The sequence below is a fragment of the Bos grunniens genome, chromosome 29, assembly GCF_055505025.1.
Source record: "Bos grunniens cultivar Pamir isolate PY7600 chromosome 29, Bosgru_T2T1.0, whole genome shotgun sequence".
NCBI lineage: Eukaryota > Metazoa > Chordata > Mammalia > Artiodactyla > Bovidae > Bos > Bos grunniens.
Window position 1 is genome coordinate 8,333,180 of NC_141193.1, and position 26,085 is coordinate 8,359,264.

General features: G+C 55.0%; 1 protein-coding gene across 1 annotated transcript; it reads right to left on the reverse strand.

Moving 5' to 3' along the window:
• Window positions 1-555: 555 nt before the first annotated feature.
• On the reverse strand, window positions 556-16,074 carry SLC22A11 (solute carrier family 22 member 11). The gene is given in 10 exon segments (XM_086384100.1): window positions 556-619; window positions 1,760-1,868; window positions 2,994-3,208; window positions 6,204-6,316; window positions 8,476-8,599; window positions 10,547-10,649; window positions 10,652-10,714; window positions 10,829-10,983; window positions 13,558-13,661; window positions 15,103-16,074. Coding segments are annotated over 10 exon segments (1,443 nt in total). The 5' UTR covers window positions 15,496-16,074.
• Between the last annotated feature and the right edge of the window lie 10,011 nt (window positions 16,075-26,085).

Here is a 26,085-nt window from a genome sequence, read left to right on the forward strand (position 1 = left end):
TGTTCCTGACAGCTCCGGTAGCAGCTTCTATCTGTTGGACTCTGGTCTGTGCTAAGATCCACTAACTTTTTGGGGAGGCAGTTTCCTTGAGCCCTGTTTAACTGATGTGGCCGTGTGAGTAGCAAGGGGAAGGCTGGAATCCAGGTTGGTCTGGATTCCCTACGATCTACTTTGGAAGCTGGGAGGTGAGAACCCGCAGCACCAGATTCTGAGAAGTGAGGAGAAGGGGATGGCTGAGTGAAGGTGTGAAGACAAGACCCTGGCGGGGAAGGGAGAGGACCCATCATGTTAACGAAGAGGACCTGGGACATCCAGGCCGGGCGTGTCCGTCTGCTGGGGGCTCCTGCAGGGCTGAGGTGGGTGGGAAGTCTGGCAGGGCTGGGAGAGCAGAAGAAAGGGGTGATTCTGCTTTCAGCCTCAGCAGACAGCCATGCTGCTCGCTCAGCCATGCCAAACCCTCGAGGCTGCCCAAATCACTTCTGCTTTCTGATCACAGACGAGGCGATTCCCTCCGGAGGGGATCTTTGGCCCGTGGGACTCCTGAAGGCTGAATTTCTAGAACCAGGTGCTTTCTGTAATGACCACCTCTTGCTGGCCTCCCCTGGCTGCTGCTGACCTCCTAGAATAACAAAAAAGGAGAGGGGGTGGTATGTGGTGATGGCTCCAGGTCTGCGGTTTGGAGGGCAGAAATGGGGGTCAAGTCTTATGGGAATGTAAGCTCTACAAGATTAGGGTTTTATTTACAGCTGTTGCCGAAAGCATGGGACAGTGCCTGAAATGCAGTAGATACGGAACAAAAATGAATTAAGTGAAAGAATAAATTAGGTCTTGGCTTCTCTGCCTCTTGGCTGGGTGTCCTTAGGCAAATTGCATAACCTCTCTGTGTCCCCATTTTCTTGATAGTGAAATTGGACAGAACAGCACCTCATAGGCTTGTTGCATGGATCAAATCAGGTGCTGTATTAAAACAATAAGGGCCCACTAAGCCCCTGCTGTTATTATTACTACTATCATGATCTTGGCTCCTGTTCAGTGAGGAAGGCTCCCCACGAACCCTATCACCCCAGACACAGCAGCCACACTTACTGAGCATGAGCTGCAGGCTTTCATATAATTATCCACTTAAACCCAAATATAACTCTCTGAGTACACTGTTTTGGTGTTTTTTTTTTCAAACACCCATTGTACCAGGACGAAGTGGAAACCTAGAGCTGATTCTGGCTATAAAAGGAAGTTGAGGAACATCCCTTCATTCCTATTCTCGGCACCTGATAGTCTATCTGGACCTGGGCTTCTTTGCAGGAAGCCTTAAGGAGGAGAGTTGAGGCTCTTCTGTGTCAGTTTGATAAGAGAGGGATGGCGCTTGCCCATGTGGCCAGGGATTCCATCTTGGGCAGTCTGGCTGGAGAGCTGGGCTCTGGACCACTACGTTTTCCTGCCTAAGGTACAATCACCTTCAACCTATGAGGCCTCAAATAAATCACTTCCTCTCTCTGAGCCTCTTGTAAACAGGGAGAGCAGTAGTATCTTTCTGGCAGGGTTGTTGTCAAGATTAAACGGTTTCAGAAACACACTGCCTTCAGTGTGACATGGGGGAACTGACAAGCTCGAGCTGCGGGAGTCGTCGCTGTGACCACCCGGCCCGGTTCCTACCCCTCTCTGCACAGGACTCCTCCCAACCCTTGAACTCTCCTGTCCCCGGGCTGGGGTGGACCGGCCCTCGCGGGGGTGTGCCTTCCACAGCTGCAGCCCAGCCTACCGCAGTGAAGTTGGGAAGAGTTCCGGCTTGTAAATCATGATGCAGGTTAAGCTGAGGCCAAAACACCCCTTTCCCAGCACAGCAAAGACCACACGCAGGGTCTGCAGGTCTAAGGCAGAGCAAGGAGTGAGTTGGGGTCTGTCGGGAGGGTCCCTGGGAGCCTGGAGCAGAGGGCCTGGGTTCTTCCACAGGGCTCCCTTGAGCTGAGAGCAGGCAGGTCCCAGGCGGTGTGCCCCAGGGCCAGGCTGCCCTGGGCTGGGAGCGGGGGCGTGTGTGGCCAGGGGATGTGGCTTGAGATGTCACGGTAGGGGGTGGGCGGGGGGTGGTGCAGGGCCAGAACCCAGCCAGCTCTGAGGTGGGTGAGCCTGAGTGGGTGGCACTTGAGGAGAAGCCGTGACAGGGCTCCTGCGGCCCTGAGGGTGCCTCTTCCCTTGAAAGAGACGGTCAGGCCGGGCCCAGGCCCACAGCAGCGCCCCCGGGCCACCCAGCGACCCAGAAGCTTGCCCACAGTGCCTCAGCCTGCCCGTGGGGACCCTGCTTCTGCGAGGAGCCTCAGCGGGAAGCCGAGGTGAGGTCGCACTCCCTCAGGGGGCCTGGGCCCAGCTCCCCTTCCCGTAAGTCGTCCTTGTAGGAAGAGTCTTAGAAACTGTCAAGAGCGCTTAGAACTGTCTCAGAAGCTTTCCTTGGGGCACGGGTCTCACTCAGAGCTTGAGCTCACAGTTGGGCCTCCATCCTCACACTAACCACCCCCCGCCCCAGCTTGGCAGCCAATGGGGGACACCTGTCCCTGCCCCTCCCCGTCACCCACCTTAAACAGTAAATCGAGACCCAAAGAGGGTTTCTGGGGCCTCAAAGCGTCTGTGGGGAAGGAGCGAGCTGGGCACCCTCCCCACCTCCCCAGCGCTCTGTGAAGCACACCTGGCTTCTCGAACATGAGGAAACACCACTCAATGCTTCTCCTCCTCACCTGGGGCCCCGCTCGGCCTCCCATACCCGTACCCCCTCCGCAGACTCGGTCTCCTGCTTCAAGTCCTGTCCAGGCCTGGCTCCGTCCCTCACCGCTGCGGGATCTCAGGCACCGGGCTTCACCTCTCTGAACCTCAGCATCACAAGGAAATGGGTGGGGAGTGGGTGGAGCTGTGGCGGTCAGGGTCTTGGGCGGAGCGGGGTGGGTGGGGAGGAGGCCGGCAGCCCCTCGGTCCCTCAGCCCCCAGCTCCGCTGCCCTGATTGCACCTTGCGGGACCAGCATGTTGGCCAAGACGGCGAAGCCGGCCCCAGCCAGGGAGCCAGCCAGGGTCGTGCGGCGGCCGAAGAACCTGAGCAGGAAGGTGGTGATGGCCCAGGCCAGGAGGTCCACGGCTCCAAAGAGGACTTGAAGGAGGAAGATGTTGCTCCCCAGGTTCTGCAGGTCGAGGACTATCCCGTAGTATGAGACGGTGAGGAAGAAGCTGTGGGGGGCATCCAGAGTCAGGCCCCTGCCCCAAGGAGGAGCGGGCACCCCTGGGGGGCATCCAGAGTCAGGTCCCTGCCCCAGGGAGGAGTGGGCACCCCTGGGGGGTGTCCAGAGTCAGGCCCCTGTCCCAGGGAGGAGTGGGAACCCCTGGGGGGCGTCCAGAGTCAGGTCCCTGCCCCAGGGAGGAGTGGGCACCCCTGGGGGGCGTCCAGAGTCAGGTCCCTGCCCTGGGGAGGAGCAGGTGCCCTGGGGAGGAGTGGGCATCCCTGGGGGGCATCCAGAGTCAGGCCCCTGCCCCATGGAGGAGGGCTCACCCTGGGAGCATCTGCCCACGTGGGGACTGTGCCAGAAGAAACGTCAGCCCAGCCCCTGGGCAGCCTGCAGGATCATCTCCCCAGGCTCAGGTTGTCCCAGGAAAGGGTGGGGAGGACAGTAGCCCATCCAGTCCAAGTGTGGGCCTTGGTGTCAGCCATGGCAGGCTGCGCGTCGCCTCTCAACCTCCTGTCCACCAACCAACCATCAGGAAGACGTGACCCTCTCTGGGCAGACAGGGCAGTGAGTCAAGCTGACCTGCCTCTCTGTCAGGTTCTAGTGGATTTCCCTAGTGGCTCAGATGGTGAAGAATCTGCCTGTGATGCAGGAGACCTGGGTTTGATCCCTGGGTTGGGAAGAACCCCTGGAGAAGGGAATGGCAACCCACTCCGGTGTTCTGGCCTGGCGAATCCCATGGACAGAGGAGCCTGGTGGGCTACCCTGGTGGGGTCGCAAAGAGTCAGACACGACCGAGCGACTAACACACATACACTGCCCTCTGGCTCTGCTTCCTATATCCGGTTGTGGCCAGAAACCTGCTCTACTGGCCAGGAACCTGGGCAAGTCTCTGTCTGCCCCTCACTGGCTGCCAGTTTCTTTGTCTCGAAACATGGGGTTAATAACAGAAAGGGGTCTCAGTGGAAGATGCTGGGCTGTCCACTTCAGGATAGAAAGTCTTATTTTTGCAGCTCTTGGGAGTGCTATGCCCCAGCTGGGCAGAGCATCCCATGGCTGGTCTACGCCGGCCAGAGGGATGACTCGGAAGGGCCGCCCCAGCTCCCAGGTCCCCAGGCTGGGGCCTGGCTGTGACAGCACCTGTCCCCTGTCCCTGCTGCTTCCTGCCCTCCCTGCCCCCACTCCCCTCCACAGGAGGCGACCCCTGGAGCTCTCTCCATGAACTTCATGCTCCCAGACCTCCATCTCAGAGTCTGCCACCCAGAGGGTGTCCCCTGCCCCTACTCAGGAGGGTGGCTTCTGAGTAGCTGAATGTCGTTATTGTTTAGCTGCTAAGTTGTGTCCACCTCTCCGCCAGGATCCTCTGTCCATGGGATTCTCCAGGCAAGAATCCTGCAATGGGTTGCCTTCTCCAGGGGATCTTCCCAGCCCAGGAATGGAACCCATATCTCCTAGATTGGCAGGTGGATTCTTTACCGCTGAGCCACCTCAGTAGCTGAATTTCTGCCCCTTGGAGATTGACTCTGGCTCCACAAGTGGCCATGCAGGTAAATAATTCTTGACCACTCTTCCAATCCACCCCACCCCGCTCTTCACCTGGACAGCCCCCAGCCCTCCCCTTCAGCAGCGCCTGATTGCTGCCCCCAAGAGGCTTTATTCAGGTGCCACCAGGCTAACAGCTGCAGAGAAAAGCTGCAATTCCTGCAGAAACAGGTGCTTCCTGAAGCTTGTGAACAAGACTGGGAGAAAAGCTGGGCTGACTTGCGGGCACAAGCACCTAGAGTCTTAGCCAGTAATAACTGGGTTAACAGTCAAAGCCAAGAAAACCCAGGAGGGTGGCCGCCTCACAGTCTGTGATTTGAATGACAAAGGGTGCAGAGCAGCCCCTGGGAGAACTGAGGAAGCCTTGATGGCTTTTGAAAGAACAGCCCTGGACACTCACTGGCCCCCGGGCACTCCTTCTAATTTATCATCAGAAAAAGAAAAGAAAAAATACAGAGAGAGGCATTTGATGCATTCTTTGCTCTAAGATGCAGCACATATTTGCCATTATAACCCACATGTGCTAAAATATAGCATAAAATTAATGTTTTCCTAATTTTGAGTTTTATTTCCAGATCGAGTCCCAATCAAACCTGACCCTCGGTTTTTGATCCGCTCTTCAGGAAGTCGCTTAAACTGACTTTGTCTTAAGGAGTCTTTGCCTGGTCCCAGGTGGAAAAGACCCTGATGCTGGGAAAGATTGAGGGCAGGAGGAGAAGGAGGCGACAGAGGATGAGCTGGTTGGATGGCATCATTGACTTAACGGACGTGGGTTTGAGCAAACTCTGAGAGATGGTGAAGGACAGGGAGGCCTGGCGAGCTGCAGTCCATGGGGTCACAAAGAGTCAGACTCGGCTGAGCAACTGAACAGCACTAACAACAAAGGCCGCCCTGGGGGACAGGGCCTCCTTGGGCGGGGAGTCCACGCTCACTGCGGGGCCGGAGGGTCTAGCGGGGAGCTCAGCCAGGGTTCAGATGCCCACTCTGTCATCTCGGGCACGTGTCTTTCCTCCCCTGGCCCCTCTTTCCCATCTCTAAAGTGGGATATAAATGAACTCATCTCATGGGATGGCTCAGAGGGGGCCGTGTGTGGCGGGAACGTGGTCGCTTCCACACCCCGGGAGTCCAGCTGTCAGGGTGAGTCTGGTGCTGACTTTCCAGCTCCTGCTGGTCCCTTGGCTCTGGGGACATCACGGCTCTGCCCTTGCCCTGGGCTTCAGTCTGACCCGGCCCCCGGCCCAGGACCATATCCCAGCCCTGCTCTCTGGCTGACTTTCTGCACAAGCCAGCCTCCTGACCACATCTGTGCGTACTCCGTCTCCCCCACCTATCAGGCTCCGGACCCCTGGGGGAGCTGCCTGTCCAAGCCAGGGATGTACCCCATGAGGCTGTAGGGGCTGTTTCCCCCTGAATACTGCCCCCCAAGCCCTGTACCGGGAAGGGTACACAGGACGGCATACTTCACCACCAACAGGTTGCAGGTTCTCCAGCGGAGCACGGGCAGGCGGAACAGGTCCAGCACTGACTGGCGGGACTTCGCAGAGGCCACCTCCTGCATGCTGGACATCAGTACCTCTGGGGGCAACGGGGCAGTGAACGCTGGGACCATGGCCCTGCCCCACTCCCATGCCAGACATGGTGTCCAGGTGGGCAGAGGGTTGGGGAGAGCCTGGCCTTGGGCCCTGGAGATGGAGAGCCCTGGGGGTGGGTGGGGCTGAGGGCAGAAAGGCTGCTCTTTGGCCCGGCCTGAGCTCTCTTCTGCAGACCCAGTTCCCCTCTAGGAGCCAAGGCATGGTCTTGTGTCCCGTCTCTGGCTGCTAAGCTGCCTGCTGCAGGGAGCCCTTGGCAGTTACCCCGAGAGGCCCTGCCATCCCTCTTCATTCCTCTTGGCTGGCTTCAGGGCACAGCTGCCCAGTCACACTGGCTCCGTACTGCATCCCAAGTGCCCATCCAGTCTACACCTGCGCCCGGGCCCTGCCTGCCCCTGCTCAGCTCAGTCCTGGCCAGCTCTAGCTCACCTCCTCCTGGAAGCCTTTTCCGATCCTTCTGCCCTCAGGGAACTCTGAGTCCTCTTGTCTCTGTCCGCACATCCTCTCACACCTACTTCCTTGAAATAGCTACCTTCAGACAAGCACATCCCATTTCTCCAAATATACTGAAGAGCCTTATGAGGTAAGTGGGCAATATATGTGGGTTAAGGCGGTGACTAATAGATGTGGTGATGTGGGTGCGTGGTTGTTGTTGGTGGTGGTTGTTTTGTTGCTAATGGTGGCTGTGCTGTTGATGGTGGCTGTGGTGGAGCTGGGGCTAGTGATGACGGTGACGCTGACTGTCTTGATGGTGTGGGTATTGATGGTGGTGTTGATGGTATTGGTGGTGCGGATGATCATAAAGATGAAGTTGATGGTGATGGCATTGCTGGTAGAGGCAATGGTGGTGGGAATAGTGATCATGGGTGTGTGGAGAGTGTAGTGGTGTTGATATTAGTGGTGTTATTATTGTTGGTGGTGGTGGTAATGACAGTGGTATTTGTGTAGAAACGATGGTAGTGGTGGTGACTGTGGGTGTGGCGGAGGTGGGAACGGTGGTGATAATGGAGATGTGATGCAGGTGTGGTAGTAATGGCAGCGGTGCTGACAGTGGCGGTGCTGACTGTGGTTATGAGGGTGGTGATGACAGTGGGGATGGGGATGGTGATATGGACGATGGTGGCGACGGACGTGGTAATCATGGTGATGGTGGTGATGGTCGTGGTGGTGGGGGGGATGGTGATGGTGGTGGGGATGGTGGTGGTGGTGGTGATGGTGGGGATGGAGGTGGTAATCATGGTGATGATGGTGATGGTCGTGGTGGTGGTGGTGGGGATGATGATGGTGGTGGGGATAGTGGTGGTGATGGTGATGGTGGTGGGGATGGTGATGGTGGTGGGGATGGTGGTGGTGATGGTGATGGTGGTGGGGATGGTGATGGTGATGGTGGTGGGGATGGTGATGGTGGTGGGGATAGTGGTGGTGATGGTGATGGTGGTGGGGATGGTGATGGTGGTAGGGATGGTGATGGTGGTGGGGATGGTGGTGGTGATGGTGATGGTGGTGGGGATGGTGATGGTGATGGTGATGGTGGTGGGGATGGTGATGGTGGTGTGGTGGGGATGGTGGTTGGGATAGTGGTGGTGGTGGTGATGGTGGTGGTGGTGTGGTGGGGATAGTGGTGGTGGTGGTGATGGTGGTGGTGGTGTGGTGGGGATAGTGGTGGTGGTGGTGATGGTGGTGGTGGTGTGGTGGGGATGGTGATGGTGGTGGGGATGGTGATGGTGGTGGTGATGGCAGTGGTGGTGGGGATGGGGATGGTGATGGTGATGGTGGTGTGGTGGTGGGGATGGTGGTGGGGATGGTGATGGTGATGGTGGTGTGGTGGTGGGGATGGTGATGATGGTGGTGGGGATGGTGGTGGGGATGGTGATGATGCTGGGGATGGTGATGGTGGGGACAGTGATGGTAGGTTTGATGGTGATAATTACGGGGATAATGGTAATGATGATGCCAGAGATGGCTGAGATCATGAAGGTGATGATAGTGATGTTGATGATGGTGTTTTAATGTATGAGTCTGTTGATGGGGGTGGTGCTGGAGTGGATACGGGTGATGTTAGTGATAGTTTAGATAAAACACCAGTACAGGTCCTTTCCTGGGTCATATCTCACACTCTGGGTCACAAACAACAGCATCTCACCTCTGTGGTCAGTGTCTTCCGGGCTTCCTTGTGGCCATTTATCTTGGCCACCTTTTTGAGTTCCTGAAGCGCTTGATCTGGTTTGCCTATGATAACATGCCATTGGGCGGATTCTGGCAGCCGCCTGTTAAAGAAGCAGGTGCTTGACTGGGTCTTTGCTTTCTTTGCTCAGACTGGTGATCAGGTGCCCAGGTCAGGTGGGGAGGGGGTGGTGGGCAGCAGACCCTCTGGCTACAACAGGAGTGGGGAGAAGGCCGCTGCTTCTCCCTCTGCCCTTCTAATGCTGAGTTGGGAAGTCCCTGATGGTCGCAGAATAAGGATGAGTCCCAACGCCTGGCCACCCTCTCCACCAGCCCCCACTCCCTGCCACCCCATCTGGCTTCCCTGCTGCCAGGAGCCTGCCCGCCCAAGCCCCACATTCAGCGAGTGCCCAGGTTGACTGGATATGGGGTGATTCTGGGGCCATTTTTATGACAGAAAGCTTGCATCATGCTGAATTAACACACACACACACACACACACACACACATTTAAACATCCCCAGCCAGAACCGAGAAGGCAATGGCAACCCACCAGTACTCTTGCCTGGAAAATCCCACGGGCAGAGGAGCCTGGTAGGCTGCAGTCCATGGGGTCGCTAAGAGTTGGACACAACTGAGCGACTTCACTTTCATGTTTCACTTTTCACTTTCATGCATTGGAGAAGGAAATGGCAACCCTCTCCAGTTGTTCTTGCCCGGAGAATCCCAGGGACGGGGGAGGCTGGTGGGCTGCCGTCTATGGGGTCGCACAGAGTCAGACACGACTGAAGTGACTTAGCAGCAGCCAGAACCAAGTGGTTTTATAAAAGTAGTCAGCTTCTTTCCAGCCTCAGGGGCAGATGGACAGGGAGAAGTATCTCCCTGGTAAAAGGGTCCAGAGTTTTCCCGGCCCACAGGAACTCAGCTGGGTTCAGGGGGAAGCTAAGAAGAATTTCTGGAGGCAGTATGTCACGGTTAGAAGAGCCAGCCCACCTGGGATACAAATCCTGCCTCTGGCACAAAACAGTGGTGTGGCTTTGGGCAAGCCACTGAACCTCCGTGGGCCTCAGTCCCTCATCTGAAAGTAGCAGTAATAACATCTCCCTTCCTCATTAGAAGAAGTGTTGATGGACCTCCATCGTGGTCCAGTGGTTAAGACTCTGCTTTTCCACTGTAAGGGGTGCGGGTTCAATCCTCGGTCAGGGAACTAATATCCTCCCTCCAAAATAAAAACAAACAAATAAAATGGTTTAAATGACACATTAAAAAAAGCAGTGTTGATGCACATCTGGTGTTACAAAGAGCGCCTGGGATGCACCCAGTCAGTGTGACCAGGGTGGCTTAATCAGTGTAACTATGGAACGGTCTTCCTCCTTTCTTCCTGGTCCTGTTGATACAATAAATCTCCACATTGTCAGCGACTTCTGGTCTATTGTATTTTCCGATGGATCCCCAGTGCCTAAAGCCAAGTCTAGCACAGAGCAGGAGCACAATAAACACTTGAGAATGAATGAATGCGTCCTTATCCTTCTCTACCTGCCCACAGCAGACCAGCTTGGCTCTGGCCCATTGGCACAAGAGACACTTACGAGGACAAGAATTTGTGATTATTTCCCTGTATCTCTTCCTCCAGTCCCCACCCAAGCAGGTATTTTCAGACCTCAGAGATTTTCGAAGCGTCAGAAATAGAAATGATAATATCTTTCCATATCCGATGCCTGACTTGGATGCCCGCAAGCTGGGCAAGTGGTGTGAAGCAGTGAGGCTGGTGGGTGTGGGGGAGCTGGTGCCAATGTGAGTGAAGGATGGAGCCCTCAGCCTTGGGCCAGTGGGCTGGGCTGGAGGGAGCCTCAGAGCCCTGGCTGCAATGCCCACCCCGGAACTCTGAGCCCCCAAGACGTCTGTCCCCAGTGGGGTCTGCTCACATCGCTCTCTTCCAGGGTCTCGGCATCTTGGGAGCCATGGCCAGCCAGAGAGGTAGGGGTGAGGGACCCCCTCTTGGATTCCCCTCCTGTTTCTCCCCAAGGGAAAAGGCCCCACACTGTACTGACCAGGATATCAGGAAGATGACAAAGAAAGGCACCGACACGGCCAGCTGGAGGGTTCGCCAGTCCCGCAGGGTGAAGGCCAGGCCGCCCACGGCCATCTGGCCAATGCGTAGGTGGACCCCAGGATCGCCATGGTGACGGCCTTTGTGCTGGTTGTGGTCCACTCCACCACTGAAGGACGGCACAGACACGCAGGTGAGGGCCCTGTGCGCTGGGCCCTCAGGCCCCCTCTTCCCCATGCACCCCATCCCCACACCGGCTGGGGCCGGCGATCGAGAGACTCACTGAGCATCGCGGAGGTCAGGAGGATGCTGGACAACCCCAGAGCGCTCAGAAACCGGAGGCCACAGTAGACGGGGAACCTGGGGGCAGCGATGGTGCTGATGCTGGTCACGGCCACCAGCACGCAGCACCTGCTCAGAACTGGCTTCCGCCCAAACCTGTTTTGGGGAGACAAGCATGGTGGGCACCTGGAGAGGGGCCTGGGGACTTGAGCACAGAGGCAAGGGCTTGCCGTCGGAAGGCCGAAGGGGCTCCTGCTGGAGCCTCCCCCAGGCGCAGGCAGGCAGCACCTCCTCAGATCTCCAGGGACCATGTTCAGAGTGCGCTTGTTATAAAAATGGCAGACGTCTTGCTCTCGTGGGGCAGTGTAGCCTCGTGGTCCAGAATAGACTGGCATTGGGTGCCTGGGTCTGAGCCCAGCTCTGCCCTTCCCAGGTGACCTTGGGCACCTGGCTCAGTGTCTGTGGGCCACAGTTTCTCTGTCTGTAAAACGCAGGCATTCATGATGAGATGCCAAACAAGGGGGCAGCATCGCAAGCGGCTTGGGGCCCGTGGCCTTGGGCGAGCCTGGTGACCCACTGGAGCCCACACGCTCGTGGTGCCACTGCCGCCCCGAGGTCAGTTCAGCCTGAACCACGCAGGCATTGAGCTGAAGTCTGTGTCAGGCAGGGGCCTTTCCTGGTGGTTCAGCAGTAAAGAATCCGCCTGCCAAGGCAGGAGACGTAGGTTCGATCCCTGGGTTGGGAAGATCCCTTGGAGGAGGAAATGGCAACCCACTCCAGGATTCTTGCCTGGAGAATCCCATGGACAGAGGAGCCTGCTGGGCTACGGTCCATGGGGTCACAAAGAGCCGGACACGACTGAAGTGACTGAGCATGCACGCACGTGTCGGTCAGACTGGAGAGACGTAGACCAACCTCAGTCTCGCCTGTCTGGGCAGTGCCCAGAAGCAGGAACACGTGCCCCAGATCTCGGGGTGAGACCAGGAGGCTGAAGCCTGGCACTGACCCCAGGCTCACCAGGCGGCCACAGACGGATTACGATGTGGCTCCCGGTGTGGGCGGCCCCTGGGGAAGGAGCGGTGGCTTCCGGGTGCCCGGTCCTCTGAGAGTGCAAACTGGAGCACCTCCTTCTCCGGTGTTCAGGCTCCCTGCCATGCTCAGGATACTGTAATATAAGGCCCATGAAGAGCCGCCACTGGCCCAGGCTCTGCATGTGACTAACTTATTTCATCATTGCAGCCCCACGGGCAGGTGGCAGGGTGCCCACTGACAGGAGGAAACCAGGGCACAGAGAAATAACACACCCACCTTCTAAGAAGCTGGGGCTCAGGATGCCCCAGAGCCCGAGCTGCCAGGCATAGCGGGGACACCATTCGTACCTTCAGCATATTATGGGCTATATGCTGTGTGCTGGGCACAAAGGATGCGACCCTAAGGCCCCTGCCTCCTTGGAGCTATGGTCTCGTGGGGACACACACAATCAATGAGCTAACGAGAGCCGGGCACCGGCAGAGACAGCCAGAAGCTGTGAGTAGACAGCGGCCAGGGCCGTGGGACCTATGGGCCTGAAGCTGGGAAGGCCTCTGCAAGGAGGAGACTGGAGCAGAGTGACCTGCACGCTGGACACAAAGGGGCTATGGGCAGAAACCTCTAGGTGAGGTGAGGCTGCCCGCTGCAGTGGGTCCTGTGGGCTGGGCGGGAGCAGGGCTGCTCCAGGAGGGGCTGGCGAGGCCACCAGGGAGAAGCCAAGTGCTGAGCAGGGGTGGCAGGGTGGGTGGGCACTGTCCTCGGCGTGGGGGCCTTTGGAGAAGGAGCCCGGTGAGTGTGGAGGCTGAGGGAGAGAGCACAGGGCTGGCTCCTAGGGGGGCTGTCCTCCAGGATGGAGTCTGGTGCGCAGGGCTTGGGCTGGGTCGAGGTGGGGATTCAGAGGTTCAGCGGGGGGCCATGGTAACTGTGAGGTCCATCCAAGTGGAGACTCCAGGTTGGCAGTTGGGTTTACAAGCGGAGGCGGTGCAACGTGGGCGTTTTCAGCACTGGACAGAGGCGCCCGGGGCAGGACCTGAGCACAGACTGAGGAAGGTTCCCAGAGAGGGTCCTGGGCGCTCCACCTCAGGAGGGGCGTGGAGGAGAGGGGAGGGGGCGCTCAGGGAGGGGCGAGAGCGGGGGTTCTCTTTCACTACACTTCACCTCGTTGTCGTTTAGTCGCTCAGTCATGTCCAACTCTTTTGCAACCCCATGGACTGTAGTCTGCCAGGCTCTTCTGTCCATGGGATCTTCCAGGCAAGAATACTGCAATGGGTTGCCATTTCCTCCTCCAAGGGATCTTCCCGACCCAGGGATCAAACCTGTGTCCCCTGCCTTGGCAGGTGGATTCTTTACCACTGGGCCACCAGGGAAGCCCTGGTTAAAAGAAAGAGGAGTCTGTCTCTCTCCAGAAAGCCATCAGCTCCCCGAGGGCAGGGACTGTGCAGTGTTTGGCGCACAGTAGGTGCTCAGTAAAGTTGGGTGCAAAAGCTGAAGAGGGGAGTGAGTGTTCAGGGTAATTTCTCAGCTCAGCCCAGCATCAAGGTTCAGATGGCGGTTCTCAGCCCCCTGGGAACTTGGGACTCAGACTCCAGATGGGGGTGACTCTCTCCTAAGAAGCATGAACATCCACTGCACACTTACCTCTGTCCTCGCAATGCTCATTCTGTTTTGAAGGAGCTGGAGGACAGGAGAGGAGATACTCACTGGTGGGAGAGGAAGCCACGGACGATGCATCCCACCATGGCCCCAGCCATGTAGATGGACTGGCCTAGGGGCTTCAGGCCTTGGTGGTCACACACCAAGTCCCACTGGAAGAAGAGGAAGGTGTGTCAGCCTGGCTCAGGGGGTGTGGAATAGTGGGGTCAGGGTGGCAGAGGAAGGTCCAGAACCCCCAGAGGGGATCTGGCCTCCCCCAGTGGGGTCCCTAGAATCTTAAATTCAGACAACCATGGTGGAAGGGGTACGTGGGCAGTGGGCCTCAACCCCCTGCCTCCCGCTAATGATCAGCAGGGCAGGACATGTGGGACAGGGTTCTGGGTCTAACGGTGGGACAGGCCTCTCCTAGTGGACAGTGGTGGGCGGTGGTTAAACCACAAGGCTCAAATTCCGAGTCAGCTGATGACTGACCAGCTGGTGACCCCAGCTGTGTTCCTGCACGTGGCTGAGCCCGTCTCCTCCGGGAACGGGGCTGTACGGCTGCCTCTCTTACAGGACGGTGAAGATGAGCACGTGTCACTGTGAATTTTTCCTGCCATCTGCTGGGGGCCAGGCAGCCGTTGCCTGAACATCGCCCCCCCCTCCAACCCAAAGTCAGCCCTTCCCTTCACCAAGGCCTGCCTGCCTCGCCCACGGCTCTGCCCCTGTTCCCACCTCTGTTGTCTGAACCACTGCAGGAAGAGCGCTCCCCCTCCACCCCTAAACACACACACACGTGGCAGGGCATTCTCCACCCTGCAAAGTCACCCCTGAAAATGCAAATCAGATCACAGCGCTTCCTTGTTCCAAAGCCTCTGGTGACTTTTCTTTGCACTTAAGGACAAGCCAGGCTCCTTCCACATGCGCCCATCCATCTCCCGACCCCTTACCCTCTGTGCCGGGTACTGCTCTCTCAACACCCAGACACGCTCCCACCTCTGTCCTGACCCGGCTCTGCCCCAACCTGCACGTGATTGATTCCTTTGCTTATAATCCAGGTGTCGTCTCTCCTTTCCCTGCTTGCGGGAGCTGTTTCTCCCTTGCGCTCATTGATGACGCAGGGGCCTTGAGCCTCAAGGCAGGACAGAAAGTGAGGGAGACGTTCCGGCACCTGGATCCCTGGGTTGAATTGGAGTGTACTTTAGCTGTGTGTCCTGGGGCAAGTTACTTAACCTCTGTGGGCTTCTGTTTTGTCTCTTATTAAATGGGGTCACTCATAAGACCCACCTCAAGAGACCGCTGTGAAATAGTGACAACAGGGAAAGCATCAGAGCAGCGGCTGCCGCTTAAGGGCACAGGTGTGGGCTCTCTACTGTTATTCCTGGCTTAAAGGCTGACTGATTCTGAATTCTCCTGCAGAGTGTTCGCTCCCTGAAGTCTCCTGTAACCCTAGCCCCAGATGGGAATCCTGGCCATCCCAAGCCATCAGTAATTAAGTGTCGAGGGAGCACACATCATTTAACAGCGCTGATGGAGGCGTTCTAATCCTCTCAGTCGTTGGGAGGCTGGGAAGGGGGAAGAAATGGTGGGCTTGGTGGTGGGGGGGACCCTCACCTCAGTCACAATGGTGCAGGTGAAGGTGCTGTGGTCGTAGATCCAGCCGTCCACGCACGGCTCCCTGTCTGCCTCGCTCCAGTTGGTGGCCGTGGCGTTGGGGTCCAGGAGCTGCCACTGTGGGTGGCGGAAGCAGAGACACTGGTGGGGCCCACGGTTGGGGCCCGGCGGAATGGAGACAGGCAGGAGGGCCTCGGGGCTGAGGTTGGCAGGGGCCCCGGAGCCATTTTCCAGCAGGTGAGCCCAGCAGTGATGGCCTGGGACAGCGGCTGAAAAGTTCTCCACGACTAACTGGAAAGGCACCCAGACGGAGAAGAGGAAGAAGGTGAGGATCTGGAGGGCCTGGAAGAGCCCCACGCCCCCCGCCTGCTCCAAGAGCTCAGTGAACGCCATGGACAGAGCTGCAGCCCCCAGGGTGGGTCTCCTGGGAATCAGGGAGCTAGTGAGCACCTGGCCTGCTGCCCAGAACCACGGGCAGGCACAGGATGGCCAGACCTTCTACCTCCGCTCGCCGCTCGGCCCCACGGGGGTGGGCCAGCCAGTCCAGTCTGTCCTAAGATGCCCGAGAGACTTTGAAGAAACCCCTCCTCCTCCCCCTATTCCCAAGAATGACTGCTCGGATGCCCCTCTGGTCTGGAGTGGGGACAAAACTCACTGGGGCACCTGGGGCATCCGGGGCATCCAACACCGAGAGTGAAAGGTCAAGAAAATTAACAAAAAATGAGTCTGTGCTGCGATGTTACTGAATTACAGCTGCGGGAGAAACATCACCCAGGCTGTGGCTTCATTGCTCAGGTTAAAGTTAAATCCCAGAGAGGAATTCCAGGGTAGAAAGGTGGGCTCAGCCTTTAAGGAAGGCTTCGGCGTCTCCTTGCGGGCCATCCTTCAATCTAACTTTTTTTTCACTTGCTCTGGATCCTCGTTGCTCCGTGCAGGCTTTCTCTAGCTGCAGCGAGTGAGGACTGCTCTCCACTGCGCTGCGTGGGCTTCTCGTTGCGGTGGCTTCTCCTGCCGCGGAGCACGGGCTCCGGGTGCGTGGGCTTCAGTAGCTGCAGCACCTGGGCTCAGTAGTTGTGGTGTGTGGGCTCTCGGGCTGACGGGCTTCAGTCGCTGCAACGCACAGTCTTAGTGGAATCTTCCCAGGCCAGGGATCAAACCTGTGTCCCCAACATTGGCAGGCAGATTCCTAACCACTGTACCACCGGGAAAGTCCCTGGCATGCTTCAGTCGGAACTTTCAGAACTCTCTGCATGTGTCCCTTTGAATCGGGAGACTGTTGGCCCAACTTTCACCCATCCTGGGCCATTTCACTTCATCTTGCTAAAGCACAGAGTGCGGATTGAGCAGCACCCGCCCGCTGCCCCACCAGCTGGGGTCCAATGCCCTGAGGTTGCAGGGAGGCTGGGGGAGGTGGGGGATGGGTGTGCAGAGGACCCAGGCCCGGGCTGTTTCCATCCCTACCACGCATCTCCTACCAGACCTCCCGGGAGACCAGCTCGCAGACGCACTATTTCGGGAAGTTTCTATTTCGAGGTTCCAGCTTGCCTTTATTAGATTGTAAGCTCCCCCAGGGTGGAAACCATGGCTACCATTTCCTGGCATCCCTGAGAAAGCCCTCGTGGGCCTTGGAGCTGAGCAGGTGTGCAGACTGGGGAAGTGAGTAAAGTCAAGCCTGTCCGACCCAGTGTCTGATGGCAGCCTGGGTGTGAGGAGGTGGGGAGGCCCCGCCCCGGCGCCCCAGCCTGTGTTGTGCCTCCTGGTAACAGCTGCTCCTGGCACCTAGGGCTCGCCGTGTGCTCAGCTCTATGCTGACCACGCTGTTTGCAGGCTCTCACTCATGCCTCATAGCAGCCCAGGAGAGAAGCAGTGCTGATTCCCCCAGACAAGGAAACCAAGGCTCAGAGTGGGCAGGCAGCTTGCCCAAGGTCACACAGCATAGCCAGGATTCGAACCACACACCGCAACCCACGCTCTCTCTGATGCCCCTGGCCAGCTGCTAGTTGGCCTCTAGCCTGTCATGGACCAACTGCTAGCTAAAGGTTGGAATTCAGAATTTGGGTCAGAATTAGGGCCAGTCACTCCCAGGATGCAAGAAGAATTGGCTGAGTCAGTTCTGGAGAGAAGTCTGAAACTTGCTGGAAGTGTGGGTGGGTGAGGTGTGGGTGGGCGTCTGGACCCTAAACTTCCCAGAATCTCCCCAGAGGGCTTGGGGAACTCAGCCAAGATGGCGCCCAGCCAGCACGCTGGGAGTCAGGGCTCTGGGCCTGGATTTCAAAGTCTGGGCCGCTGCCTCTCTGGCAGGAGCTCATTACAAATTTTAAAATAGCAAGTGGAGAGACATGGGGAGAGAGACAGCTCAAACTAAAGCCCAAGGAGGCCAGGAGAGAGGGGCTGATTGGGAGCAGCCCCCTCTGGAACTGCCCTGGACTGAATCTGAATTTTGCATGAAAGACCTATGCTTCATGCTTGGGTTTGTGCAAACACCATCCTCACAAGGGAAGGCTGTGACCTTGAGCAGTGACCTCCCCTCTCTGGCACCCCATTTTCTGACCCGGGAAAGGAAGTGTTGCCCTGTTTGTACTTCCAACCTTAGCACGGATCAGAAACCACAGGAGTGCTGGTGAAAATGCAGATCCCCAGCGAGCCCAGGGATCTGCATTTAAAAGCACGCCCCAGGGTCTTCCCCGGTGGTTCACTGCAGGTGACACCGGCTCCATCCGTGGTGGAAGCTGGGAAGCAACTAAGCCTGTGCACCGCAACCACTGAAGCCCACGCACTAAAGCCCAAGCTCTGCAACAGAAGAAGCCACCGCAATGGGAAGCCCAGGCACCACAGCTAGAGATCATCGTCTGCTCCCCACAACTAGAGAAAGCCCGCTTGCAAAGCCCCAGTGCAGCTAAATATAATAAATTAACTAATTAAAAAATATATAGCCACTCTAGCCTTCTTTCAAAAAAAAAAAAAAAAAGGCCCCAGGTGATTCCGCCGCACTCGGACCCAGGCTCGCTGGGACAGTGGCTGAGCAGAGGTGGCTGCTGAAATCCCAGGGTCCTCGAGAGAATTCTTTTCTCCTTCTACCTTCTCCCTCCATATGGTTTAAAAAATGTTCTCTTCCTCCCTGCCCTTTGCCTGTCATGGACGCCCCTAGGCTTTGCTTACAACAGAAGGTCAAACCTCCTGGATTTGCCAGAAGGCTCCCGGAATCTCCAACTGACTTTCCGCTTCCAGGCCAAGGAATTTTTAATTTGTTCTTTCTGTTTTTCCGGGGCTGCTGGGGGCAGGGCTGGGTGCGGCAGCGGCGCCACCTAGTGGTCACACCCGGGACTGCGGCATGCCCGGCTTCACCCTCATTCTCACCTAGGTGCCCATCCCCCAGGAGTTCCCGGGCCCAGGGGCGAACAGCGTGCGTGGCTTTGGGGTGGGATGCAAGCAGCCTCAGACTGTAGCCGCCACGCCCTCCAGAACGTCTCATTAAATTAATCCATGTAAAGTGAGCCCCTGGGTCTTGTAGAACCAGAATTGCCCTTAGGGTTGACTTTTCCAGCCAAGAGCTCCATCAATGAAAGCCAAGGCCACACCTGGCTGCCAAATGACCTTAGACAGCCCGCTTCCCTCCCCTGAGCTCCAGGTTCTCCAAATCTCTAAGGTGGAGGCCTTCTGCTTCTAGTGAGATTAGACGAGTTCGTGAGCGTCCTGATGGTGGGTATCAGCCACCACCATCATCACCAGCACCATGCTGCTTCTTCCTTTTCTTCTTTTCCAGTTGAAATCACAGCATTCAGGTCCAGCTGGGCTCCCTGGACTTGGCCCCTCCCTGCACTCCTTGAAGAACTTGGGACAGGGAAGTGAGGGTCTTTCCTGGGCTCACACAGCAGGGCAGGGGTAGGGCCTTGTCACAGACAAAGGGGAACAGAATGAAAGCCCCTTCTCTGACATTCTGACTCCAACTCCCCCACTTCCCCAAGGAACTCACTCAAATGCTTTTGTCTATGTTTTCAGAAATACATCAACATCAATAATTAGCTGTCTTTGGGAAGTTGTATGTGTACACGGCAAACGACCCAATGGTCCAGAAGTTTATAAAATGATAAAAATCCATTTTCCCCACCACCACCCTCACGTGCCCAGGAAGTGGAAAGTCAGCCACCAACAATGTATATTCTTCCAGAAAAAAAATTTTTTAGAGCATCTTCAAATATATGCATCAAAATTTAAAACTGTTGAATAGATAGTCAAGCTGAAACTTCACAACTCCGACTGGGACTTGAACCCATGGGTCAGGACTCGGATTCAGACTCAGACCGGGACTTGAACCCACTGTCTTTTATTGAGATTGAACCCCTGGTGTCAGGACTGAATGAAGCTCATCGCAGAAACAACTGGGCAAGAGAAAAAGTGATAGGTAAGACGATGGATTTATTTAGCGAGCTACACACTCCACAGACAGAATGTGATCTGTCTCCAAAGGCAAGAGTGGCCCCAGGGCAGGGGTCATCTTGGAGAGTCACAGCAGCAATGGGAGAAACACACCGCACAGACATTGTGGGCCGTCTCAGAAGGTGAGAGGCCCCAGATATGAGGTGCTTAGTTTTTATTGGCTGCGTAATTTCATGGGCTAATGAGGAGGAGAATTATTCCAACTATTTTGGGGAAGGGGCAGACACTTCCAGGAATCTGGGCCACTGCCCACTTTGGGGCCTTTTGTGGTTAGCCTCGGAACTGTCGTGGCACCTGTGGGTATGGCATTCAGCATATGCTAATGTATTACAATGAGTGCATGCATGCTCAGTCACTTCAGTTGTGTCCGACTTTCTGCGACCCCATGGACCATGGCCCGCCAGGCCCTCTATCCATGGGATTCTCCAGGCAAGAATACTGGAGTGCGTTGCCATTTCCTTCTCCAGTGATTAAGTATGAAGTGAGTGAAGAGAGTGAAGTGAAGTCGCTCAGTCGTGTCCGACTCTGCGACCGCATGGACTGTAGCCTACCAGGCTCTTCCGTCCATGGGATTTTCCAGGCAAGAGTACTGGAGTGCATAATAAGGTTCAAAGTCCACTGGGAGTCAAATCTTCCAGCATCTTGGATCTGTTGGTTCTAACAAGTTTTTGTCCTCATCTGCTATGTCATTCTTTTAGAGGTTGTGCCCTGCCTCCTTCCCTCCCTGTTTGACATTCACATAGTTCAAAATAGAAAATGTAAGAAAGATAAACAATGGAAAGTCTCTCTCTCCCATCTCCCTCCTCCCACAGAGTTCCCACCTGCCACCCCCCACCCTCCAGTAACCATTTTTGGTTTCCTATGCGTCCTTTCAGATTTTCTTCCTAAAACATAAGCAAGGGCAACTGTGCATTCTCGTTTTGTCCCCTTTTTGCAGAAGGTAATTCTGTACTTTGTGTTTGTATCACCACCATGGTATCCCTTATGCATCTGAGAATATCCTGATTCATTTTCACAGCTGCACAGTATTCTATTGCATGGGTTTCCATAATCTAACTGGTTTCCTGTTGATGGACAGTTGGATTTCAAGTAGTATTTTGATATCACAAAAAATGTTGAACTCTTTTGAATGTTACTGTATCTGTAGAATAAAATTCTAGCAGTGGGATTATGAAATTGCTGTGTCAGTAAGCTGGTGGCTTTGGGAGGCAGCCCAGGGGCCTCCTCAGGGACACCCTCATGCACACTGCCTCCAGCTTCCTAACACACAGCACCGAAAGTGAAAATCACTCGGTCATGTCCGACTCTTTGTGACCTCATGGACTATACAGTCCACGGAATTCTCTAGGCCAGAATACTGGAGTGGGTAACCGTTCCCTTCTCCAGGAGATCTTTCCAACCTAGGGATCGAACCCAGGTCTCCCACATTGCAGGCGGATTCTTTACCAGCTGAGCCACAAGGGAAGCCCAAGAATACTGGAGTGGGTAGCCTGTCCCTTCTCCAGGGGAACTTCCAGACCCAGGAATCGAACCAGGGTCTCTTGCATTGCAGGCAGGTTCTTTACCAGCTGAGCTAACATGGAAGACTAGCACACTGCACCACGATCACACTTGTAGGGTTTTGCCAATATCTTGGGCAACATGTAATAATTCAGTGTGGTTTTATCTTTCTTTTCTTATGAGTGAGGTTGAACATCTTTTAAAATATTTAAGATGTATTTGTATTTCTTTTTCTATAAACTGTTTATTCATATCCTTGGTCTATTTTTTTATTACAGTCTGTGGCTTCCTTATAATTTCTACAAGCTCCTTATATGTTAGGTTTTATCTTTGACTAAGGAGTACGTCAAGGCTGTATATTGTCACCCTGCTTATTTAACTTATATGCAGAGTATATCGTGAGAAACTCTGGGGTGGATGAAGCAGAAGCTGGAATCAAGATTGCTGGGAGAAATATCACTAACCTTAGATATGCAGATGACACCACCCTTATGGCAGAAAGTGAAGAAGAACTAAAGAGCCTCTTGATGAAAGTGAAAGAGGAGAGTGAAAAAGTTGGCTTAAAGCTCAACATTCAGAAAACTAAGATCATGGCATCTGGTCCCATCACTTCATGGTAAATAGATGGGGAAACAGTGGCAGACTTTATTTTTTTGTGCTCCAAAATCCCTGCAGATGGTAACTGCACCATGAAATTAAAAGACGCTTACTCCTTGGCAGGAAAGTTATGATCAACCTAGACAGCATATTAAAAACCAGAGACATTACTTTGCCAACAAAGGTCCATCTAATCAAGGCTATGGTTTTTCCAGTAGTCATGTATGGATGTGACAGTTGGACTATAAAGAAAGCTGAGCGCTGAAGAATTGATGCTTTTGAGCTGTGGTGTTGGAGAAGCCTCTTGAGAGTCCCTTGGACTGCAAGAAGATCCAACAAGTCCATCCTAAAGGAGATCAGTCCTGAATGTTCATTGGAAGGACTGATGTTGAAGCTGAAACTCCAATACTTTGGCCACCTCATGCGAAGAGCTGACTCATTTGAAAAGACCCTGATGCTGGGAAAAATTGAAGGTGGGAGGAGAAGGGGATGACAGAGGATGAGATGGTTGGATGGCATCACTGACTTAATGTACATGAGTTTGGGTAAACTCTGGGAGTTGGTGATGGGCAGGGAGGACTGGTGTGCTGCAGTCCATGGGGTCTCAAAGAGTCGGACACAGCTGAGCGACTGAACTGAACTGATGATAAAAGTTAAGACTATTTTTCCCAGTTTCTTTGGACTTTGTCACCCATGCTAATGTTATTGATCTTTCTGCATGCAAAGTTTTTTTTGTAATTGAATTTTCAATCTTTTCTTATTTGACTTTTGGATTTTCATGTCATAATCAGAAAAGTCTCTTCTACTCCATAGTGATGAAGGAAATTTCATGGTTTGCCTTCAACCAAGGATTGGTGAGTTTGTCACATGTCTTTTCAATACCTATGGAGTTGATAGTATGACTTCTCATTAAATCAACTAATATGATGAATAATGTTAATGAACTTCATGAATTATATGAATGAGTTTTCCAAAGAATGCTGAACCGTCCTTTCATTCCAGAAGTGAATCTGCTGAGACAACGGGTATTATTCCTTCAATGTGTAACTGGATTCTGCTCGTTAATGTTTCAGAGTTTTCCAGGAATCTTCACATGTGAGATTGGACTGTGGTCCCCTCCCTCCCTCCTTTCTTTCCTTCCTTCTTTTCTTCTTTCCTTCCTACAATCTTTGTTAGGTTTTGGTATCAACGTGATATGCCATTAAAAATATTTTGGTCATTTTTCCTCGCCCTTGATGAGGGTGAAGGAGGAGAGTGAAAGAGCCAGTTTAAGACTAAATATTAAAAAAAACTAACATCATGGCATCCACCCTCATTCCTGCATGGCAAATAGAAGGGGAAAAGGTGGGAGTAGTGGCACATTTCCTCTTCGTGGGCTCCAGAATCACTGAGGACGGTGACTGCAGCCATGCAATCAGAAGACGATTGCTTCTTGGCTGGAAAGCGAAGACAAGCTGGACAGCGTGCTGAAAAGCAGAGACGTTGCTCTGCCAACAAAGATCCGGAGAGTCAAGGCTATGGTCTTCCCAGTGATCATGTAGAGTTGTGAGAGACAGACCGTAAAGAAGGCAAAGTGCCAAAGAATTGATGCCTTCGAACTGTGGTGCTGGAGAAGACTCCTGAAAATCCCTTGGACAGCAAGGAGATCAAACCAGTCAATCTTAAGGGAGATCAATCGTGAATATTCACTGGAAGGACTGACACTGAAGCTGAAGTTCCAACACTTTTGCCACCTGATATGCAGAGTCAACTCATTGGAAAAGTCCCTGACGCTGGGCAAGAGTGAAGGCAGAAGGAGAAGAGAGCGTCAGAGGATGAGATGGCTGGATGGCATCACCGATGCAATGAACGTGAACTTGGGCAAACTCCGGGAGATGGTGAGGGACGGGGAGGCCTGGCGTGCTGCAGTCCACGGGGTCGCAAATAGTCAGACATGTCTGGGCGACTGACCAACAAACAATCTCTCGCCCAACCTCACTTTACACAGTGGAAGGCTCTTACTCCAGCCTCAATGTGTTGGAAGGCCGAGAAACAGGAGGCTCTGGGGCCAGGGAGGAGAGATGGGAGAAGAGGGTCTGAGCTGTGCCTGCAGGTTCCAGGAGGTAGAATTTAACGAGATACTCCCATGTCTGAGCTTGATCTCAGATGACTCCAGCCTGCCAAGTGCTCGTGTTCAGAGGCTGTCTCCTCTCCAGTGAACTGAGGCCCCCTCCCCACCCCACCCCTATTTGTGCTTTGACCAGATGCAAGAACCGAGATATGTGGAAACTGCTGGAATTGTCCCGCAGCCCTGGGCCTTGTCCACTGGCCCTTCACAAAGCCGGTGGCCTGCGATTGGGTTTTCCCTGCAGCCTTTGCTCTTTGCCTTCAGCTTACTTCCTCTGGGTCTGTGGGGAAGGGGACCATGGCCTTCTCTTCTGGCACCTTCTGACGGCCCTGCTGTGGGCACCCGAGGGTGTTCTCCAGCTGCAGGAGCTGGAGGGGGCCACGTGGGGCAAGCTAGAAGCTTCCAGCCCGGAGCTGGAGTGTCCACCCCCAGCTTCCCTGGCCCCAGTGCCACGAAGGTAGCTGGCCTGACACCATCCCCTGTGGGCCTTCTTCTCTTCCCTGTCTCTCTTCTCCTCCTGAGATCACCTCCAGATTAAAGGTTTACACTCAGACCGTTACAGGAACCCAACCCAAGGCGGGGGGGCCCCAGCCCTCTTTTGTGAGACAGCTGGTCAGCAGGGACCCTGGGACTGTGTGCAGATGCTGGGCTGATGTCTCAGCCACGCTCCAGATGACTGCGGAGGTGGGTGACGGATGAGTGAGGGAGACTCAGAGATGGCGGATGATGCCCTCAGCCTCAGAGGGCTGCCGGGGCGGTGAGCCCCACTCCCAACCGCATCCCTCCGGGGTGTCTGCTGCATTCACCAGTAGACCAAAGGGACCCCAGGACAGAGACTTAGAGACAGAAGGGTCCTGATATGCATGCTCCCCTCATCTTGCCACAGTGGAGAAGAGCCTGGGAGCCATCAGTGCTGGCCCAGGGGGAGGGGTGATGGGCGACAGGTGATGTGTCCAGATGTCCCCTCTCCGTTCTCTCCACACCAACCTCCGGAGAATGACCGTGCAGTCACTGGTCACCCGGGCTCTTCCTGCCTGGACTGACCCACTCCCAGCTGTTACGAGGCCCACTCTTGCATTTGTCTCAAAGGGGCTGGAATTCATCCCATTGCACATCTAAGTGGCTGAGTAGTGGCCCCCAAAGTGATACATCCATGCTCGCCCCTCTAGAACCTGTGACCTGATTCGGCAAAAAGCTCTTCTCAGATGTGATGAAGCAAGGAGTCTGGAGGTAAGGACATCTTGGGAGTATCCTAAATCCAATGACACATGACCCTGTAAGAGACACACAGAGGAGCAGAGGAGTCGGGTGAAGACAGAGCAGAGTGATGCCGCCACGGCCGAGGAGCACCAGGAGCCCCGGGAAACTGGAAGCTGCATGGAAAGATGATCCCCAGAGCCAGTGGAGGGCCGTGGCCCTGCAGACACCTCGACTTTGGACTTCTGGGCTTCGGAACCGTGAGACACTAAATGCCCGGGCTTGTTAGCCACCCGGTCTGAGGTGCTTGGCTACTGCAGGCCTAGGAAACTCATACACACATTTATTTTTTCCACTTGACTCTTAAAATTGTTTTCCAGCAATTTTCCTCCACCTGCTAAGACTCAGATCCCAAAGGCTGTGAAAGAATTCATCATTACTTCAGTTCCACAGAGACGTATTAGATGCCCACCAAGTGTTAGGCCCCACGCTAGGCCCTGGGGACCCAAGGTGAGTCAGCAAGGAGGTACGTTCAGTGGGGAGACAGAGGGAAAGCGTCATCAGGACATGGATCACAGGATGTCAGAGGGACAAAGTGGAGGATGTTAATGGTTGGGAAGGGTGCTTGGAAAGAACTGAGAGAAGGCACAGGTGTGAGGCGGGGGGCAGGGGGGGTGGGTATTTGCAGAAGGAGAACAGCACGTGCAAAGGTCCTGAGGCTGATGAGGGGGGCGGGATTAGAAGAGAGAGTCTGGGCCCCGGGAGAATGTGTACAGATGGAGGGCAGCAAGACTGGAGTAGGTGGGGCCTGAGCACAGAGCCCACCCACTGGCTCTGCCCTCACAGGTGACAAGCCAGTTTGAGCAAGAGAACATGGTTTTGGTCACAGTTTTGAGAGATCTCCTTAGCCAGGTGGGGATGGACTTGGACAAGACGGGGTTCAAAAGAGGAAAAGCAGCAGGATGCTTTCTGCCAGGTCCCACCTGACTCAGCTGGTACAGAATCTGCCTGCAATGCAGGAGGCCCCAGGTTTAATGCCTGGGTGGGGAAGATCCCCTGGAGAAGGGCATGGCAACCCACTCCAGTATTCTTGCTTGGAGAATTCCATGGACAGAGGAGCCTGGAGGGCTACAGTCCACGGGGGT